Source organism: Triturus cristatus, chromosome 11 (assembly GCF_964204655.1).
Source record: "Triturus cristatus chromosome 11, aTriCri1.1, whole genome shotgun sequence".
NCBI classification, from domain to species: Eukaryota; Metazoa; Chordata; class Amphibia; order Caudata; family Salamandridae; genus Triturus; species Triturus cristatus.
Window position 1 is genome coordinate 116,961,405 of NC_140594.1, and position 20,870 is coordinate 116,982,274.

At 45.1% G+C, this 20,870-nt stretch overlaps 1 protein-coding gene across 2 annotated transcripts in view; it reads right to left on the reverse strand.

The window, feature by feature from the left end:
• Window positions 1-7,397: 7,397 nt before the first annotated feature.
• Window positions 7,398-20,870, reverse strand: part of SPECC1L (sperm antigen with calponin homology and coiled-coil domains 1 like) — a 613,771-nt gene continuing 600,298 nt past the window's right edge. The window contains exon 17 of one of the 2 annotated variants that reach the window (XM_085634686.1): window positions 7,398-8,616. In XM_085634686.1, the coding sequence (XP_085490812.1) occupies window positions 8,527-8,616 (90 nt within the window). In that variant the 3' untranslated portion in view covers window positions 7,398-8,526. The remainder of the gene's footprint in view (window positions 8,617-20,870) is intronic. The other variant, XM_085634685.1, reaches the window with a different exon arrangement.

Sequence of the window (20,870 nt, forward strand, 5' to 3'; positions counted from 1 at the left end):
TGTTAGGATTTAGGGGGTGGGGGTTGTGTTAGTTTTTAGGGGTTTGTGATAGATTTTAGGGGGTGGGAGGGGTTTGTATTAGTATTTAGGGGGTGGCAGGGGTTAAGAGTTAGTTTTAAGGGGGTATTAGTATTTAGGGGGTGGGTGTTTGTGATCGTTTTTTGGAGCTGGGAGGGGTTTGTCTTAGTTTTAAGGGGGTGGGAGGGGCTAGTGTTAGTTTTTAGGAGGTTGGGGGTTCGTGTAAGTTTTTAGGGGGTGGGAGGTGGGGAGTAAGGGGTAGTTTTCAGTGGGAGGGGTTTGGTTTAGATTTTAGGGGTGGGTTTACCATGCATTCCTTTACCACGGTCGTATTACGGGCCGCGTGGTTTAGGGAGTCGTTGAGGAACTCGTAATTCCAACATACAACCGTGCACAACAGGATCAGTGGCTAAGAGACTGTGCAGAACAGGCTTTGTGCCCAAGGGCTCCCAACTAACCGGCTCCATGTGTATAGAAGTACGAGGGATTGTATAAAATGGGCTTAGTGTGTATGGGATAACATGTATATAGTGTTCCATTTTATGGTATTTAAAAAAAAAAACATTTCTATCTGTATTTATCCATATTTAATTTTTGCCCATCTTATCCGTACTTACCCATATTTATTTTGTAAATAAATGAAGTCGTAAAATTGTATATTTCCACATTTATTTAAATGATAAACAGGCACTCATACTTTTATGACTGTAATGCTATAGCAAATTAACCCCTTGCGTGCGTCGGCCAACGGCCGTCGCGAGCACTACCTCGGTAGTGCTGCGCATGTCCGTTGGCCGAAGCGGCGCCGCCCGCGCAATAAATCACCCACACGTGGCGGAATTTACTCCGCGGTTAACGGGTTAAGCAACTACATTTAACAAAACAGTTTACCCACAAGTAAATATTAGTGTTAAACTACAAATATATTTTGTATTTAAGGAAATCTCATCCTGTTTTTTAACTCCTCACGTAGTCTATCTGATCAGCTGTTGGCCTGGAATTCATGAAAGACACCATGGAGAAATACTCACAAGAAGCCCAATTTTCTGTATTTTCCACTTTTAAAAATACATGCAGCCAAGAAACACGTTGTTTTCTGTATGTATTTATTTGTAAATAAATCTGTAAAAACGTCAAACTGGGAGCCTTACATATAATATATTGCCCAAGGCATTGGGGTTTGCTTGAAAGATTTTGTGTATAGGGGGCTCAGTGTCCAAGAGACTGTGTATGAAGGATACACTGTAGAAAGTTTAGTGTCCAACAGATCATGTATCATGGGCTAAGTGTCTCAGATTGCATATACCTGGCTGCATGGAACTGGCTGTAGTCATGTTTAATGGCTCAGAGTACATATTTTGGTTTCAGTTACCATGAAATGGAGTCTGTGTCGATCTTAAGTCCAATTATTTGATTGACATCAGCTGTGCATGGTCACGGTCTGGATTGTCTGCTACTAGGTGAGTGGAGGGAATCCTTCAAATATCGTCAATGCTCATAAAAAGAAATGACTTGCATGTACTTGTGGTCGGTAAAACAGAAACTGGTCCACTTGGCATAAAGTCTCACCGGCAGAGATCCTCACTTGATTTTGCACATGTTCTCTATAAAGAAGCGACACACATTTGCACGTTTCATGTGTTTTAATTTTCTCTAAAAAGGAACGTGACATTTGCATGGGCAAGAACACACTCAATAAGGAAAAGAAAGTAACTTTTCGAAGGGAAGGAAAACAAATCCAAGATTTCAGGCAGTCCTTCAATAAATGACAACATGTGAGCTTACACAAAGAGGAAACAAAAATACTTGTCAACTTCTAATTCCACTCATCCCTCCAAACGCACGGCGCAGTAAACTGCTTGGAATGCGCCCCACACCTTGAAGAAGCAGGTACCTCCTATTCAAGTGTGGGTAATGCCTTTAAACGGTCTGACTGCAACATTCAATCGCTGCCTGGATAAGGATCCTAGGCCTATCCTTGCACCTGCCATCAACCTACATCTCCTAAGTGCCACTACAGAGGTGGGAAACTCTCAGAATCAGCAGAGTCAGTAAGGGCTATAGAAAATGCCCCATTTGCCATGGGGTATATTGACGATGGGAGACGTCGGATTGAAAACCTGTATTTCTGCCTGTGCTAGAAATTAATAGGAGCCTAAGCAATGCCTTTATCTCCCTGGAGAAAGGTGATGGCGGAAGACACCTGATGGCAAACCTTCAAACAGTGCTCTTTCACCTACTTCCCTGAATACAACCACGTATGTAAGAGTAACACTGAAGTTCTCACAAAGTCCTGTCACATGAAAACGCCCCTCTAAGTCAGTGCCCAGTGCTTTTGCATCATCACAATCTCAGGCATAAAAAAAGTTCTTTGTAGTTAGAAAAAAAAGAATACAAGATCCTTCCCCTTGATTGTGTGAGGGTATTAAGTTAATAACATTTATTTGAATCTTTTCCTTCCAGGCTCAGACCTGAACTCATCCACCCGTAATGGATCTTGGAATGCCCCTGACCATTAATGCCCGGGCAGCAGGGCTACCCGAAGATCCCATGCCATTTCCTGTCTCCAGTAAGCTACCTTTTGATCTATCAATGAAGACATTCGTATAATGCCTAATACCCAACTGGCGACCTATCCTTTAGCACCCTCACCAAATCCTCCTGCACATACTAAACCTACAGTTTCCAGGGGAATTACAGCTGCCCTTATTTTACTCTGGGCACACATGCTGTCTCTATAAGCTGTCTCAGACGATACTCTGGACACATTTGTGGCTCACGCCTGGTCCATGCTACTAGCCATTGGACTGTTGACCTTTCACCAGTAGATACAGGGAAGGTCATCTTTTTATTTTTAGTACTTCAATTCTTTTACCCAGCCTGGGTTGCGTCTTTCTCTGTGTGCCCACCTTGGCTCTTTGATACAGACTTTTCTACTTGAACACCAAGGTTTAGCCTTTGCTTCGGGGAGATTAGCATGGAAGACTAGATCGAACATAAAAGCCTAAAAGCAGAAACAAGGAGTGCATTAATGCCAAGCGGGACCTATGTTTATTGGATGCCTCCATAATTTCAAATGGCCTTCTTGTTTTAATTTGAAGATTTTACAGTCTAGCCCTTAATGTTTCCAGATTACTCCTACTGGATTTATTTGACAGAGGCAAAATCCTACAGAAACTTTGGCGTTACCACCTCCAAGTCTGTCTTCAAGTTCTGTGGCTCTGAATTATATGGCCCCTTTATAAATATTGTGCCTGCTTCAACCCTACAAGGTTGGAGGGTCAGTTAAATGGAGAGCCAGATCTTGGTATCCACTAGTCCCTATCGTGCATCCCCCCCCCCCCATTAGGATTTGACCCTACAAGTTGCAGCTCAAACTTTGCCAATATACCCAACTGATCTCTGCTTTGTAGCTGAAGAAGTCCAGCACCTTGACACCAAGCATGGTCCTTTTCGGCTCATCAAAAGTGTTTTCAGTCATAATAAAAACAGAAGCTGCTTAGGAGCTAGGTCTGAATGCATCTTTCAGTTTATGCAGCTTCTGCACCTGGTGAGCTACTTACAAGATGGTTTTCAATAGTTCTAATGCAATGAAAAGCCAAATGCTATTTCAGGTACAAAAAAAGTGTAACAGTCTTACTTATGCTACCTATAGTATAAATGCAATATATTTTGGCATGGTGTCCCTGCAATGGGGCGACTGAAACACACACACACACACAATTCATGACTACATAGGTTTTAAGAATCAACACCAAGAATTGCAAGCGATGCAGGACACACAGGACACACAATAATGACCCCAGCTGTCCCACTGCTTCTATGGGCTCAATGTACAGACTTGGGCCCTGCAGTGGGACATGTGGCAATTCAACACATCAGAATAAAACGAATAGCTTATCAGAGGCCACAAGTCACTCTGCCATCTGTACAAGGAGTCCTTATTATCAGGAGTATTCTCCCAGGACTCAGGCACATATCAACGATTCACAGCATCAGCACAGAAAATAGAGCTTCAGAGGTGGTTAGTAACAACAGAACCCTTAGCTACTTTGGTCCACATGTAAACATGCCTCTGCTCCAATGGTGAACCCAGTCCCTTCACACAGGACTGTTTGCACGAGCCAGCTAATGCCAACCAGTAGAGCAAGACGGTGAACCGGTGAGTAGGTAGGAACACAATACAGACGTGCAATTGGGTGGGTTCCTCTTGAACAACTGAGCGATTGGTCAGTTTCCGATCCCCACTTACAGAGCAGGGTCTGGGTACTCCCTCCTAACGAAGGCTTATGGAGAATGATTCCCTGTAACACTGGATCCCAGTATCAAAGACTCCTCACTAACAGAGCAATGAAGGAGAAACAAAGCGGAAGATGGTGTTGGGATTGTACAATTAACAGAAACTGTGTCTTCCTGTCAGTTTGGGGTTTAAAAGACCTACATCAACATTTAGATCTAGGACTTCAAGATTTGCATGGCCGCCGCAGTGCCTAGGAGGGAGATGCATCCTCCTCGTAGCACTACAGCAGTGAAGCCTGCAGGTCTGTACTGCTGCCTGTGCAGTGGATAGAATGCGGCGGTCACTGCACAGGCTGGACTCAAGGCACTATAGAAATCTGTGCACGCATCACCCATCTTCACAAACAAGTTTGCATGTATGCAGGCAGCAAGATTTCCATTTAACTAGACATACACCAACCATCGTCCTTTACAAAAAGAGATAAGCATGGACAGTCAACAAGCATGAATTATGCACCCCCCCACCCCAATTGTGTTGGACCACCCAGTCTAGTTTAGTTGTCCATTGTCTATAAACCGCGCTGTTAATTAACATGAACAGCAGGACTAACCTAACCAGAATTCAACAGTCGTTATTTGACCAATATGCTCCTAGATGTAGCAAGCGATAGAGGCTAGAGAGTCCAGAGAACTGTCTAAACATCTGCGAAGGAAAGTTTCAGCCTTAGAAGCACATTCAGATGCCACAAGGAAAGGGAGTGGTGGGGGCTTCTGAATAAACATCACCAGAAGCCCAACAACTGCCTAACAATTTTGACTCCTATTCTGCACCCTCAGTACCTGTCAACGCTTCCAACCCAAAGATGAACCCATGCTCTCCTTCCTCGTCTGTGTAAACCATTCATTGTCACAATTTGCAAACTGAACCCAGGCACAACGACCCTGAACATGGAGTTACACCTGCTTTACATATGCTCACCCCAGAGTTCATCTGTCAGTCTATTGCGGAGGACTGTAGCCATATTCCAAGACACTTGAACTATCGTTTTCATGTGAAGGCCACACAACCTACTTGAGCGTTTACAGGGTTGTAGTGTAGCTAGGATGATATGGCACTCTCATGTTATACTTCTAAAAACATGTGAGAATGATGCGGCTTAGTGTTCTAGGCACAGTAAACGGATGCTCCTGGCACAGAAGTGTGTATCGGACAGTAATGGGTAGGTATTGTGCCAGAGCTGTAACATATATGCATGCTTGAAAGGGCAGAGCCATGGCTCATAGAAATACAAAGATGATCACTCATCAACAGAAAGAGAATGCTTGCAAGCTTAAAGAATCTGTAGCCGAGATATTAGTGTCTTCAAATTAAAGTCCCCTCTGGACTAGATAGAAAGGCAATCGAGGTAGGCTACCAAACCATCTACATTCAGCCATGGATCGTGCACCAGAGACTATGCTCCGCAAACTGCAGCAAGCCAACAACCATCTCTACGCTCGCTGTGGATCCTGAAACATAAAGAGGGTTCCGTAAACCACAGCAGGCCAACAAACAATCTCTACATTCAGCCTTAGACCCTGCCCCAGAAATTCAGCTCAGTTAACCATGGCAGTCCCTCCAAGACCTTTCTGTAGCCACTCAAGGGTCCCGCACCAAGAAATAATAAAAAAGGCCACTGTCAGCGACCCATTGCAGCCTCCAAATAGTCCCTGCAGTCAATCATTGGTCCCACACTCTGGAATGGAGCCTGGGCCAAGAAATTGTGGAAGGCCACCAAGTCAGTTTCACAATCAAACGCAAACTCTATATAGTTAGAAAAAAATCTAGCACAAAACGTCAACTCACATAGATGTATTCATAAGGAAGCATACGTGTTGTACACAGCAAAGTACTTCATGCTACTAAACCATCTCCGAAGGCAGCCTTTGACCACTCAGGAACAGGCAGAGCAATAATATCCAGAAGACAATTGCAGGCTACCAAACCCTAGAAGCTCCTCCTGGGCACCATATTCAGAAGGATACAGAAGTCTTGAATGATAAACTTTGACTGGTCACTCTGTCACCGAAGCAGCTGACCAATGAACCCACTCAACTCCTCATAATAGGTAGAAAACCTGCATCCAGAATTCCACACCATGTTGAAAAACCCTGTCCGCAGCCTGCCATGGGCTCTGTCACACCACAAGAAACCACCATTCCTTCAGTAGCCCCCACAACAGCTTTACCACAAGTGCTCTGGAGAGACAACTCTCAGCCTGCCAAAAACTCCAAATAAAGACATATTGAGAGCACTAGTCCATAAAGCAACAGCAGAGCACCAACACATCTCAGTAGCTAGTCAATGAAATTGTACCCAAATCTTAGAGTGATCACGCCGTGCATATCACTTTAGCACACCAAACCCCTTCTCCCATCCTGCCAATGGCCCTACAACCAGTAAACCAATACTAGGTTACAGACCATTCTCTCATCCTGCCAATTACCAAAACCTAATGATAGAAAGAGGCAGTCATGCACATCAAACATGTGAACCCTTCTTAACAGTATGCTTGGGTTCAACACCTACTGAGAATTATGACGGCCACATTTAACCAACCATACCATATCACTAACCTTTCTGTGCAGCACACCTATGCTCCCACATAGCGATGGGCATGGCAGTCATGCCCGTCAAACCATACCATATCTCCAAAACCACTGTACTGCCTGCATATACACCCCTTATGGGGGGCAGCGACCCCCAATTAGCCATGCTATGTAACTAAAGCTTCTCTTCCATCTGCGTGGGTCCAACAGCTAGTGAAAAACCTGGACACTCTTGTGCAACAAGTCAAGACCAAATGCTCTTCGTAGCCTGTGATGAACTCCCATGACTAGGATTACATAAAGGCCTACCACAGAGGCTCTCAAACCTCTCAGTAGCACACCTGAGATCAACACCTAGAATTCCGCAGGTTTGCTTCTGTTTCGACACATAACTGAGGCACTGATCCAGAAATCAATCTACTAGTAACGCCACACCACGATCAGTATTCATCAATGGCTAGAGGATCTTTCAGCCACACCATACTATGCAGGAAGTTGCGACTAATACCACAATGCAGGTAGCACACCATCTTAGATAACAGAAAGGGAAAGGGGCTGTTGTATGATACACACAGTGTACATAGGGATATAAATGGTACCATGGTGTTGGCAGGGACCCATGAGTGGCACTAGGAAGAAATCATGACTGACCAGAGGACGAGGAGACAGGAACCGCACAGAGCAAAATAATGATACTGCAGGCAGTAGCAGACGTTGGTGTCCTACCACCGGCATGGATCCAATAATGGATGTTGGCTGTAAGGCCTATCACTGGCACCAAACCATGGGCTTGAAGCCAGGATTAGGTTAATACTTTGCCCATCACGTGGGCACTGGTACGACACGACAGCATGGCAGAAACAAAACACGTAGATAAGAAGCAAATAGTGTAGGCAGACAGCAGATCGGCATTGGTGATGAAGAGCACACAGGTAACAGATTTGGCAGCAGTGCCACTTGCACTGTCTTAGATAGCCCTGCAGAGAAGTGCAGTCCCTGCAGGTTGGAAATATTGCTGCCAGCGGGTACGGTGAGGCCGATCGTGGTCGGGGCTATCCGCCACCCCATCGGAGCGCCAGCTGTAGGTGGGATATAGTGTAGTGCTACTATCTGCTTGAACATACCTCGTCTGGCACTTATAAGTTTTTCTGTAACTATAGCAGATGCAATGGGAAAGAAAGCTCATCTCCGGCCGAGGGCCCGAACAGAGTTCAAGAATTAAGAGTCCAAGTGTATCATTCAGACCAAAAGCCTGACCCAAAAGTGTGCTAGACAGCATCGGGCTGTCAGCTTCTTGGAACTTGATGGTGGTATTATCCGATAGAAGATTGCCCTTTGCCACCAACTGCGGCACACAATCCTCATTTTATCTGCAATTGTCCATCAAATGCTCAAACAGTCATGCAGAAAACTCGGGTCTGCTACATTCAGACCCTAGTAAGGCCACATATTTAATGAGAGTAGTCTGCTTGTGCTGGGAGACAGGGGCTCGCAGACTGGCAACCCCTTGGGATTCAGGATCCGGGGTACCAGCAGCGGCTTGCAAGCCCCTGGAGCGGGGCAAGGACCAGGGTTTCGAGGACGGACACCGGTGGTTGGTCAGTGAAGCTTGGATTAGCGTTTTCAGATGGGCGCTTGCTTGGCATCTGACACACACTGTGCCTGATCAGTGCTAGGGACTCAGGTCTCAAAGTACTTGTAGATGGCTGTAACATACGTCATGAGGCACTGCCAGTCGGGGCGCTCGGTCCGCACCATCTCATTGATGTCCTGTTGTCAAAGAAAAAATGAAAAATTGTTTAACATCCTAGTTTGAAATGTACATAATCATTAAATCTGTAAACTGCAGATACCGTCTTAAAAAAAAATATATATATATATATATATATATATATATATATATATATATATATATATATATTCAAGAGCATCTCTGCTTTTCTTTTTTAAACAGTCAAATTTACTTTAACAAGTAAAAAGCAAATCTTCCTTTGGTTGCTGCAAAATTACCACCGCTCATACTCAATCACCCAAACCACAAATGTCAGCACCGGTCACACTTTGTGGGGTTATACTGTAGGCCCAAGCAGTACACCAAGAATACATAAATAGTAGAAAATGTACAAAGTTTATTGAATAAAAAATGTGTTTTAAAAAAGAAAGGGAAATTTCTTCCTACTAACATAAAAAGGTTTAAAAACACAAGAAATTACAAGAGGAACATTTCATATACATTATAACATTATCATAATGACATACTTGAAGATAAAGGATCACAAGAAAACAACAGCCAGCCAGGGCAAAAATCTGGATCCCAAAGGATACAATGAGTCACAAAGAAATAAAATATCCAAGAAAGAAGTGACTCAGACAGATAGATTCACCAATGAACAAAAATATATTTCCACTACAACGTTTCAGCTTCCGCCTTCCTCAGGTAGTACAGGCGGAAGCTGAAACGTTGTAGTGGAAATATATTTTTGTTCTTTGGTGAATCTATCTGTTTGAGTCACTTCTTTCTTGATTATCATAATGACAGATGTGCATCTGTCACACAATTTGTGTAGTTGGCTGGAACTGTAGATACCAAACGAGTGCCTACGTATCGGGTTTCAGTCGATATACTGTTTAACATGAATGTGTTTTCTAATGACAAAGTGTACTGTCTTTCTCTTCTCTCATTTTTAGGTCTCGCCTGGCATTAGTAGTGCACATGCGCTGCTCTCGCCATGCGATGGCCTTTTGGAATCAATACGGATTCCAGATGTGCACGCGGACGGACAGAAGATTGCCAAAACAATCTGAATATTTCCTCAATGTGTGCATCTTATGATGACTCAAACGTCCCCACTTTAATTCAAGGTTGCTATGCTTCAAGGAAGCAGCTCAGTTTGCCTCTGTTGTGAAATGTCCCGTGACTTTTCGTGCTTGTCAAAATACCCTGACTCCTCCTGTTAACCCCCATCCCAGGTAAAACCCTGCAGACACCACATTCCTCTTTTCATTAGAACTGCTGTTCGCTTTGTTGCTGGAAGCACGGTGACTCTCTCGACAGAGTCTTGGTGGTACATGGGGAGCAGCGCCCCAAGCATTTCTCACTGGGCGAGCAACGTTACAGACAATGACACTGGACTAGTGTCCCCTAAGCTGTGCATTGCCGGCGCTGAATTCCAGTACCGCCTCCTATCGGCCGTCTATGGGATTGTCTGCATCCTGAGCCTCGCGGGGAACCTGACAGCCGCCTACAGCTACTTCACGCAGAGGGCACGCGTTGCCCCGGTAACCATCTTCCTCTACAACGTCATCCTCATCGACATCCTCTTCAGTCTCACCCGCTGCAGTCACTCTCCCCGAGCACGAGTGTTAATCGCCAGGGCCCGAGAGCCGCACTTGAAGCCAGATTTTGTACGAGAGCGCATTGGCCTTTCATTAAGAAACGCTAAATGGAAGAGCGCGAGATAAGCTAACAAGCATTGAAAATGCAATAGGTCTCGCCTTTGATTAAGTTAAAGTCATTTGCTTTGCTAATGGTATTGTATAGCAAAGCAAATGGCTTTAACTTAATGAAAGGCGAGACCTATTGCATTTTTAATGCTCGTTTGTGGTAATATCAATAATACACTTGTGTTCTTTATCACTATGATAATGTTATAATGTATATGAAATGTTCCTCTTGTAATTTCTTGTGTTTTTAAACCTTTTTATGTTAGCAGGAAGAAATTTCCCTTTCTTTTTTAAAACAAATTTTTTATTCAATAAACTTTGTCATTTTCTACTATTTACGTATTCTTGGTTTACTGTTTGGGCCTATAGTATAACACCACAAAGTGTGACTGGTTAAAGAGATGATGCAGTACAGCTTGGCCAACCGCTGCATCCTCTCGTTGTGTAGATTGCAGGCAGTAATGTTTCGTAAACGTGTGGACATTCTTCCATGTCGCAGCACGACATATCTTGTTTAATGTTACTCCTGTAAACAAGGCTGCAGATGCAGCGACTGTTCTTGTGGAGTGTGCTTTGGCCCTTACTGTCAGAGGTTTGTTAGCCTTTTCGTGGCAGAACTGTATCGCAGACGCGACCCATCTTGCGATCGTGGCCTTCCTTATTGCCGTCCCTTGTTTTCCTTGTCCGTAAGCTACTAGGAGCTGATCTGTTCTCTTTATTTCCTTTGTCTTGTGAAGATAAAATTTCAAGCATCTTTTGATATCCAACGTATGCAACACCCGTTTTGCTGGACTAGATGGGTTTGTAAAGAAAGACTGCAATATCACCGGCTCCTTGAGGTGAAATTGCATTGGTACTTTTGGAATGAAAGGGTTAGTCTGTAGAGTTACGTAATTTCCAGGGAAATGTAGAAAAGGTTCTTTGACTGTAAAGGCATGTATCTCACTCACACTTCTTGCAGAAGTTAAGAGCTAGCAAGAGGGATACCTTCCATATGAGAAATTTAGGTTCTGCTTTGTGAATCGGTTCAAACGGTTGTCTCACCAACTGCGCTAGAACCACATTGAGTTTCCACTCCGGAGGAGGTGTGCGCACTAGGGGAAAAGCGCGGAAAAGACCTCTCATGAACTACTTTATGAGACTAGATGCACAGAGGGAAGGAATCTGAGGAGATTTCCTTTACCAGGAAATTGCAGCCAAGTGAACCTTTACTGAAGATAAAGTGAGACCTGATTTGGCCAGAGAAAGGAGATATGGCAAAATCTGTTCAGCCGGAGCTTGGAGTGGGTGAACGTTATTCCTTTCGCACCAGAAATAGAATCGTCTCCATTTTAAACGATATGTTTTGATAGTACTTTCAGCACAGGATTTGGCAATGATCTGGCATTCTTGTGGTATATTTAAGTTCTTAAATTCAAGGAATTCAGGAGCCATGCGTTTAAGTGAAGTGAGTGAGGTTCTGGATGGTTCACTTGGCCCTTGTCTTTCGATAACATCGTTGAGGATGGTAACAGGCGAATGGGTTTCAACTCCGATAGTAGAAGTAGTTCTGGGAACCAGTATTGTCTGGGCCAATGGGGTGCTATCAGGATCAGGTGACAGCCTTCCGATTTCATCTTGGTTAGCACCCTGAGAATTAATGGAATGGGGGGGAAAAGCGTAGGCATAACTATCTGACCATCGCATTAAAGGGGCATTCCCCCTTGACCCTGGTAGAGGGAATCTGCTGGCATACTACTGGCATTTGGCGTTCTCCTGCGTTGCGAAGAGGTCCAACACTAGTTTCCCCCATTTTCGAAATATCTTGTCCAGCTGAATTTGCTCGAGTTCCCACTCGTAATAACTGGTTTGGGACCTGCCTAATGTGTCTGCTAGGGTATTGTGCAGACCTCATACATGCTTGCTAACGAGATTCCATGGTGCGTTGTCCACTCCCATAATTCTTGTGCTTCCTGGGATAGTGTAATTGATCTTGTTCCGCCTTGTCAGTTGACATAGTACATGCTGGTCGTATTGTTTGTACGAACCAACACGGAGAAACCTGCTATGCTCGGTAGGAAAGCTTGAAGGGATAGGGACATGGCTTTGAGCTCCAAGCTGTTGATGTGTTGCTTCTTTTGCACTGAAGACCATTTGCCCTGAATCTGTAAATCCTGTAGATGACCTCCCCAGCCTTCCATGGATGCGTCTGTTGTTAGGATGAAATCTGGGGTGCTCTGTAAGAAAGTCAGGCCCTGAACAAGATTTGCTCTCTGACACCACCACACCAGAGCTTTCACCGTCCGTGCAGTTATTTGAATTACATCTTCGAAGGACCCCAAGGCTTGTTGCCACTGTTTTTGCAATTGCTCCTGAAGAGGCCACATTTGGAGTCTGGCTAGAGGTACCAGATTTATCGCTGACGAGCACATTCCCAGGAGCGATCTGTATCTCCGTACAGAAATTGACCCTTTTCTTGAAATGGTCTTTGCGAGCCTTTGTAGACGTATCGGTCTTTCCTGAGAAAAGAACGCTTTGCATTGATGCACTGGATGCTCCCAGGAAAGATATTACTTGAGTTGGATGTAAGACCGATTTTTGTCTGTTGAAGGTTAGTCAACGTATTGAACAAATGAAGGCAGGCATTTGTTGCTCTGTTGCTGCGTTGAGCAGCCAATCGTCGAGGTATGGAAATACTTGAAACCCCTGGGACCGCAAGGTCGCTGCTACTAGTGCCAGGCATTTGGTGAAAATCCGTGGTGCCGACTTGAGGCCAAACAGAAGCACTTTGAAATGATAGTGGGTACCAGCCACTGTGAACCATAGAAATTTCCGATGTTTCGGATGGATTGGGATATGGAAATATGCGTCTTCCATGTCGAGTGAAGTCATGAAATCTCCTATGTTTAAGCAGCCCAGGATATCTGAGAGTGTTACCATCCTGAACGTCTGCTTCTTGAGAAACTTATTGAGATTCCTTAGGTCCAGAATTGGTCTCCATTCTCCTGATTTCTTTTTTATTAAGGAAAAAGGAAAATAAAAACCTTTCCCCCTTTTGAGTGAACGGCACTTCCTCTATTGCCTCCTTGAGAAGCATGGTCAAGACTTCTTTTCGTAATAAGGGAAGACGAGGGGAGGGGGACCCTTGGGTGGAGTGGTTGGTGGTCGCTGGAGGAATCCCAGAGTGTGATCATTGGTGACTAGGTCCAACACCCAGCGATCTGATGTTATTTCGCGCCACCATTGCACATGACTGGAAATTTTTGCACCCACGGGTAGGGAGGGAAGATTGGATTGGTACCCTGCCACGCTCATTGCTTTCTGCCTGAGTCCCGGCCCTGTTGGAATGCTGGCTTGCAGACTCCTTGGCGAGAGAAACCAGCTATAGATGGTTGGCGATAAGATGAGGTGTTGTAAAACTGCCGATATTGGGTTTGATACGGCTGAAAGTGTTGAGCCCTCTGGTATCCACTTTTGTAATTGGCGAATCCTCGCCCTCTAGCACCTCTGAATGGTGTTCTTTTGTATTGTAGAGAGCCCAATGACTTTGCAGTATCAGTATCATGTTTTATTGCCAAAAGAGTGTCATCAATGTGCTTTCCGAAGAGTGACTCACCGTCAAAAGCCATAACTAGAACTTTCGCTTGTACTTCAGGTCTAAAGGTGGTCGCTCTCAGCCATCTTTGGCGTCGAAGTGCAGCCGCTCCAGCTGTCTAAAACCAGTATTAGCCACATCAAGGGCACAGTCAATTGTTTCTGCAGCTGCACGAGAACCCTCCAGCAGTATCTTGTGTGCGTCTTGTCTGCTTTCCTCAGTGATGAAGTCTATTAGCCCTGCCATGTCGGACAACATCTAGCGGTCATAGTGGCCGATAATGGCTAGAGCATTCGCTGCTATGATAGTTACAGCTGCCATAGAAGGAAATCTTTTGCCAAGAATCTCGAATTTTACGACCTTCCTTATCGGGAGGGGTAGTAACTGGGGTAGCCGGGTTTTTAGATCGTCTTTGTGCAGACTGAGAGATGACCGAATCTGCCTTAGGATGTCCAATAAGTAAGATGTGGAATCATCCGGAGCTCTATATTTCTTTTCCACACGAGGTAGAACTGGTGGAATGGACGCCGGTGTCTTCATAATTCTTATGCCCTCCTGCCATATATGGTCAATGATAGGTATGGAACGCACCACTTTTCTTTTCTTCTTCAAGAAATCATATAGGAGGCACTCAGTTTCCTTCACAAGCATGGGCAGATGAAACCTGTTGGCTGCCCTCTGCATTAAATTGTGAAACCCCCGATATCCTCTGGAGGAGAGTCTGACGGAAAGTGTGGAGGAGGGGATGGTGTAGGAATCATATAGTCATCCAGAGGATCAGGAGCAGATATTGGATCTGGCAGTTCACCTTCTTCTACCTCTTCTTCAGAGGAGGAAGTGTCGTGTGCTCCGGGGTCGATTGCCCCCAAGCCCGGTAAATTCCCAGGTGTGCTAGGCAGTTGAGGACCTGATGTTCCTGTAGGTTCTTCCACTTGAGGAACCTGATTCGCTGATTGATGTTGTGTAGGAGGGATTCTTTGTTTATAATCAGCTAACATGGCTTAAAGGTCTTCAATTAATGATGGCGGTAAATGTGCCGTGTCCCTGGGACGTGGTTCCGGTTGGAAATTAAATTGGTAACTATGACGTGGCATATATCCTTGTTGGTAATACTGCGCCTCTTCTTGAAAATCTTCATCATCCTCATCTTCCTGGCACTTCACATGAAGCTCAGATGGGCTGTGAGCTACACCATATAGGCCATCATCGCCGTCGTCATCATCATCATCCTCTACATACCCTTCCAATAGATGTGATGGAAGTACATTGCTATAGTCTTGCTTATACGGGTGTAAGAATGTCTTTGGCACTCAAGTGATCTGAGTTGTCCTCGACTACGGAGGCGTCGATGGTGCAGAACTCACTGGAAAAGGTATTTCCTTCGGCGACAGTGTCGTCGTCGACGGAACTGGTATCAATGATATCTACGTCGACGGTGTCTTCATCGACGGTACCTTCGTCGACGATGTCTCTGCCGTCGACGGGATCTTCGTTGACGGACAATCAGTGCACGAGTCTTTTGCCACCGGGATCTTCGTTGACAGCGTCACAGTCGATGGCGAGACGTCGGCGGTCTTTAACGACGATGAAGCGTTCGTCGTCGGTGTGGAAACTTTGACAGAAAAAATAGGGGACTGGATCGCCGACCTTGTTACCGTTGCAGTCTACGATGTTACACAGATTGTCGTCGACGAGAGCGAAATTGTCATCGGCGCCAGTATTTCCAAAGTTTTCTCACTCACAGGATCAGAAGAAGAGGTTTAGGGCGATCTCTTTCTTTCCTGTCAGGTGTAGAGGGCACAGACAACGCCGATGCAGAGGCGTGTTTAGCCTCCTTCTCCTTACTTGAAGCTCTTTCCTGGGAAGTTTTAAAGCGTTTTCTCCCCTCACCTGAGGAACTGTCTTTGGATCTAGCCCTCTTCTGAGATGATGAAGCTCTGCCCTCTTCTTCATCCGAGGAATGAGATTGCTGTTTTGTGGTTTGGAGCCACAATAACAGTCTTCCCTCTCTGTCCTTGAGGGTCTTATTGGAGAAGGTGTGACAGATTTTACAATCTCTCACCTCATGCTAGGATCTAGGCAATAAATACATTCCTTGTGTGGATCATCCACACAGACCCTTTTCTTCCCACAGGTATTACAATGGCGGAAAAGGTCTTTTTTGTCTGACATGATGTCCAGATTTGTTGAAGAGAAGAAACTGAGTAGCACTCAGGGAGACTCTCTTCCACACGACGTGCGATGAAAATCTGAACAGAACTTGCCTCTGCTGGGAGTGTTCTAGAGGGTGCTAACAGCTGATTGGCTGAAACCAACATTTGGTCCTTTTTTAAAAAGGACACAGATAGGCTACTATTAGATGGTCTTGGGCTATTTTAGCCTATGTATTATTTATGGCACTGCTTGTATATTTTACTGAGGGACTCCCATCTCGACGACAGGGAATGAGTCAGGCATGTGAATCTATGAAAGATATCCCAATACTGGATAACAAAGAAAACTACTTTCCAGGCTGGCTCTGCATTTATTAATTCCTACTTACATTAAGAAACTATTGATGGCACTACGTTTTTTGTTCAAGTCATCAAACTATGGAATTCCCTTCTTAGATTAGAGCCATGGAGACTCAATCTCACAGAATTTGGAGGAACGGTTAATGTCATCCGTCAGACTATCTATATGATCTTGTTCACGAAAACGAGTGGCTCGCAAATTCTGGCCTCTCTACCTACAGTCAGATTCCCACCTATAAGTTAAGCTCAATGATGAACCAAACCAGCACAATCTGTTTACAAACACGCTCTTCCTAACATTAGGGACGTCCCAGATGCCCCTACCAACTAAGCATTCATGCGTCTGTTTCAAACAAATACATAAAATAATGAACAATGCAAATCAAAGAGATGGTCCTCTCCTCCGAATCTTTACTGACAAACCCAAATGACCAGCTCTCAGGACACACCACAGTCTTACGCTTGAAAGAACAAGTCAAAGTATGGAAATAATATTTGCGAATAAAGTAACCTATATAGGGATAAACTGTTCAACATTATTGTCACCTAAATGGAACTACCAAAGAGGAGGCAACATAAACCACTCTGTCCACAGGCAACAGCCATCTCTGTTGCATGCCTGGCTGCCTTAATCTCCTGCTATTTCTGCAACTGGCCACGCCTCTCCTCACAAACTCTCCTTCTCTGTAACCATTCCTTGCAAGCAAACAATACCCAACCTCTCTAGCCGATCTACTGATCACCCCTTCCCTTTGTATGAACTCACACTCATGCAAACTCACTTTTAATTCCTTGTCAGGGGTAGTAAGCGCCACATAAATGCAAATTACAATTCAATCATATGACGAAAGTGTAGAGCCCAACACCGAGGCGGTCAACAACCTGCACAGGATCTGCCCGCAGTGTGGGCCTCGCATTGATACTATTGCCACACTGCACATAATCTGCCTGGTGTACAGGATCTAGCGTCACCACATCACCACAATGCATGCACGTAATATGTGTTCAGTGAGTAGAGCAATATAGTCCCAGTTGGCACACTGCGCTAAATCTGCTGGCAGGGGGGTCGCGCACTAACACTATCGCCATAGTGCACATAATATGCATGCAGTGCGAAGCCTAGCACTACTAATATTACAACAGTGTACAAACTCTACATGCAGTGCCACACTAAAACCACACTGCATGTATGATGAAGCAAGGTTTCGTATAAACAGAAACTTGCTCGTATGCAATCCTCTCGAATAACTTGTAACATTATAACCAACCTGTCTGTACGTACTAACTTTGCACCACATTTTACATATCGTATCTAGGGGAAGTTTTTCTATGTGCTTCACTAATGAATAACCAGAGTGTCCTAAAAATGGCCGCCAAAAAATGCGGGAACTCTTCTGCGCATGCGTCTACATCCACGTGGTATGACGTCTTCTATCGCTTGGGGGGAAATCTTTGCCGCTGCGCAAGAGCTGCTCGAAACCCTTGCACTAATGCACATGCTGTGCTGAAACTAACCTATGCAAGTTTTACTAAACCATTAATGCAAAAAATGTATTAAGTAAATTGGGTTAGAGTAGAAGTAAGTGGTATACAGTGAATTCATGTAATTTTGTATTCTAACATGTTCTTCTCTGACTTTATTAATAGCTCATATTTGGGCCTTGGAGAGTGACCACGTCTCTGTTTCCTTGTGGCAACAACGAATGCGCAACATTTGCTTGTCCTGACACCAATGAGATCATTGAATGGCTGCCAAACCCTAAGCCCAGCAAGGACATGGGAAGAACAACTCCTGATCCTACGAGAGGAAGAACCTGAAACATTGTATTACAGATTTATCGATCCACATATGAAATGCTTGTGGGAATAAAGCTTGTGGGTATTAAAATTAAGGGACGGGGAAGGATTAGTTACTTACCTGTAATCCTAATTCTCATCCAGGGGTATACTCATCAAAGTCATAATCTATGAATAATCCCCGCCCATGTGCGGGATCCCGGAGCATATAGAAAATACATATATATACATATATATATATATATGCATATGTGAAAACATATACATGCAGCCTAAAATGTTTCCAACATGGCAAAAATGCTGAAATTACATTGGTTTGCACTGTAGTAACCCTACCTTCCTAACCCATAAGGAAAAAAGGAAGCAGTAAACAGTTGTCATACAATAATGCTTTATTGCCATAAAGCAAACTTGTAAATGCAGGCATTTGCCTGTAGGCTGCAGCAGAGTACTAAGAAACAAAGAAAACTGACACCTTGCCTTTAAGGCATTAGAGTAGGGGTACCGTGCCTTTAAGACCTGCAGGAGACCCCTTGCTCCCATGATGCACCACAGGTGGCAGTTAGGTCAGTTCTTTTTGACGGTGCATATGCACCTGAGTAGATATGCAATCATTAAACAATAACTTGAAGAGAATGCTCGTCCAGGGAGGTGGGTGGGTCGCTTATGACTTTGATGAGTATACCCCTGGATGAGAACTAGGATTACAGGTAAGTAAGTAATCCTTCTCACCCAGGGGATACTCATCAATAGTCATAATCTATGAATGGAGTAGCAAGCCCATACCCAAAGTCTCGCGGACGAGCAACAGAGCATATAGAACATGAAGTAACATCACATTCAAACAGCAGTTATGCAAACAAATTCCTCAAAGAGGCCTGCCCCACCTGGACATCGGCCTGTGCATCTGAATCTAGGCAGTAATGGCGTGTAAAGGTATGTATCGAGCGCCATGTAGCCGCCTTGCAAATCTCAGATATAGGAATGTTGCGAAGGACAGCTGTAGTAGAAGCTTTCCCTCTGGCAGAGTGTGCTCGTGGTCTGCCCTGCAGAACCTTGTTGGCAAGACAAGGCTATACAGGAGACAATCCATCTAGAAATAGATCTTTTGGGAGCAGCCAGCTCGGTATTTGCTGAACCATAATTGACAAAGAGCCGGTCAGACTTCCTAAGTGGAAGGGTTTTATCAATGTAAAACTTTAATACCCTCCGGAGGTCTAGAGAATGTAAAGCTCTCTCCGGGGGAGTGGTTGGCTGAGGAAAGAAAGTGGGCAACGTGATAATCTGATTGATGTGGAAATCCGAGACCACAGTGGGCAGGAAACTCGGATGAGTCCACAGTAAAACTCTATTGGCGTGGAAAACAGTGTAAGCCTCCTTGCAGCACAGGGCCTGAATCTCACTCACCCTTGCGGGCTGAAGTGATGGCTACTAAGTAAGCAGCCTTCCAGGTCAAATGCTGCAAAGATGCCTTATGAATAGGCTCGAAAGGAGCACCCATCAATTTGGTGAGGACAATGTTAAGCTCCCAGGGAGGCGAAGGGGACCTCACTGGTGGAAAAACTTTCTTAAGCCCCTCTAGGAAATCTTTGACCACAGGCATTTGAAAGAATGAGGTCTGGGTAGGAGACTTTCTATAAGCTGTGATAGCAGCTAAGTAGACCCTGATGGAGGGGTACTTCAGGCCTGACCTTGCCAAGTGCAGTAAGTATAGAAGAATCACTTGCTCTTGACCTTGAGTCGGATCAAGAGCGTTGTCTCTACACCAAAGGTAAAATCACTTCCACTTGAAAGCATAAGACTTTCTGGTGGAAGGCCTCTTTGCTTCTCTAAGAATGTCCATGTCGTCAGCCGAAAGGTCTAGATGTCCGTACTGGATGACTTCAGGAGTCATGCAGTCAACCGGATGGTGGGGAGGTTGGGATGAAACACTCTCCCCTCGTTCTTGGTCCGTAAGTCCGGGCGGCAGGGCAGCCTCCGGTGTGCAACCTCTGACAATTGGAGGAGATCCGCGTACCACCACTGGCGTGGCCACTCCGGCGCTATCAGGATCATTCTGGTGTTGGTCCTGTATAACTTCTGTATGACCGCCGGGATTAGAGGGAGGGGAGGAAAAGCGTACAGCAATGTCTGCGACCAGCTGATCAAAAGTGCATTCCCCCGTGATCCCTGCTGGGGGAATCTGGATGCGAAGACGGGGCATTTCGTGTTTGCCATGTGTGCGAACAGATCGATGTCCGGCACTCCCCATTTCTGAAAAACCTCCTGAGCGACGTCTTCATTAAGCACCCAGTCGTGCGCTTTTACAAAGTCTCTGCTGAGGCCGTCTGCCTGCACGTTCAAGGTTCCTGGAAGGTGGACTGCGACGATTGAGAGACCTCTCGCCAGCAGCCACTGCCAAATGGATTGGGCTTCCAGAGACAGGACTCGTGACCTGGTGCCTCCTTGCTTGTTCAGATAGAACATCATTGTTGTGTTGTCTGTCTGAATCTGAATGTGGCTGGATTGAAGAGATGGATACAGGGATTTGAGCGCCAGATGGGCCGCCCGTAGCTCCAAGAAGTTGATGTGATAACTTCTTTCTGTCTCGGACCAGAGACCTTGTACCTGAAGCTGGCCCATATGAGCTCCCCAGCCGTGCATTGAGGCATCTGTGACCACTGTCTGTGTTGGAGGCATCTGATGAAAAAGGACCC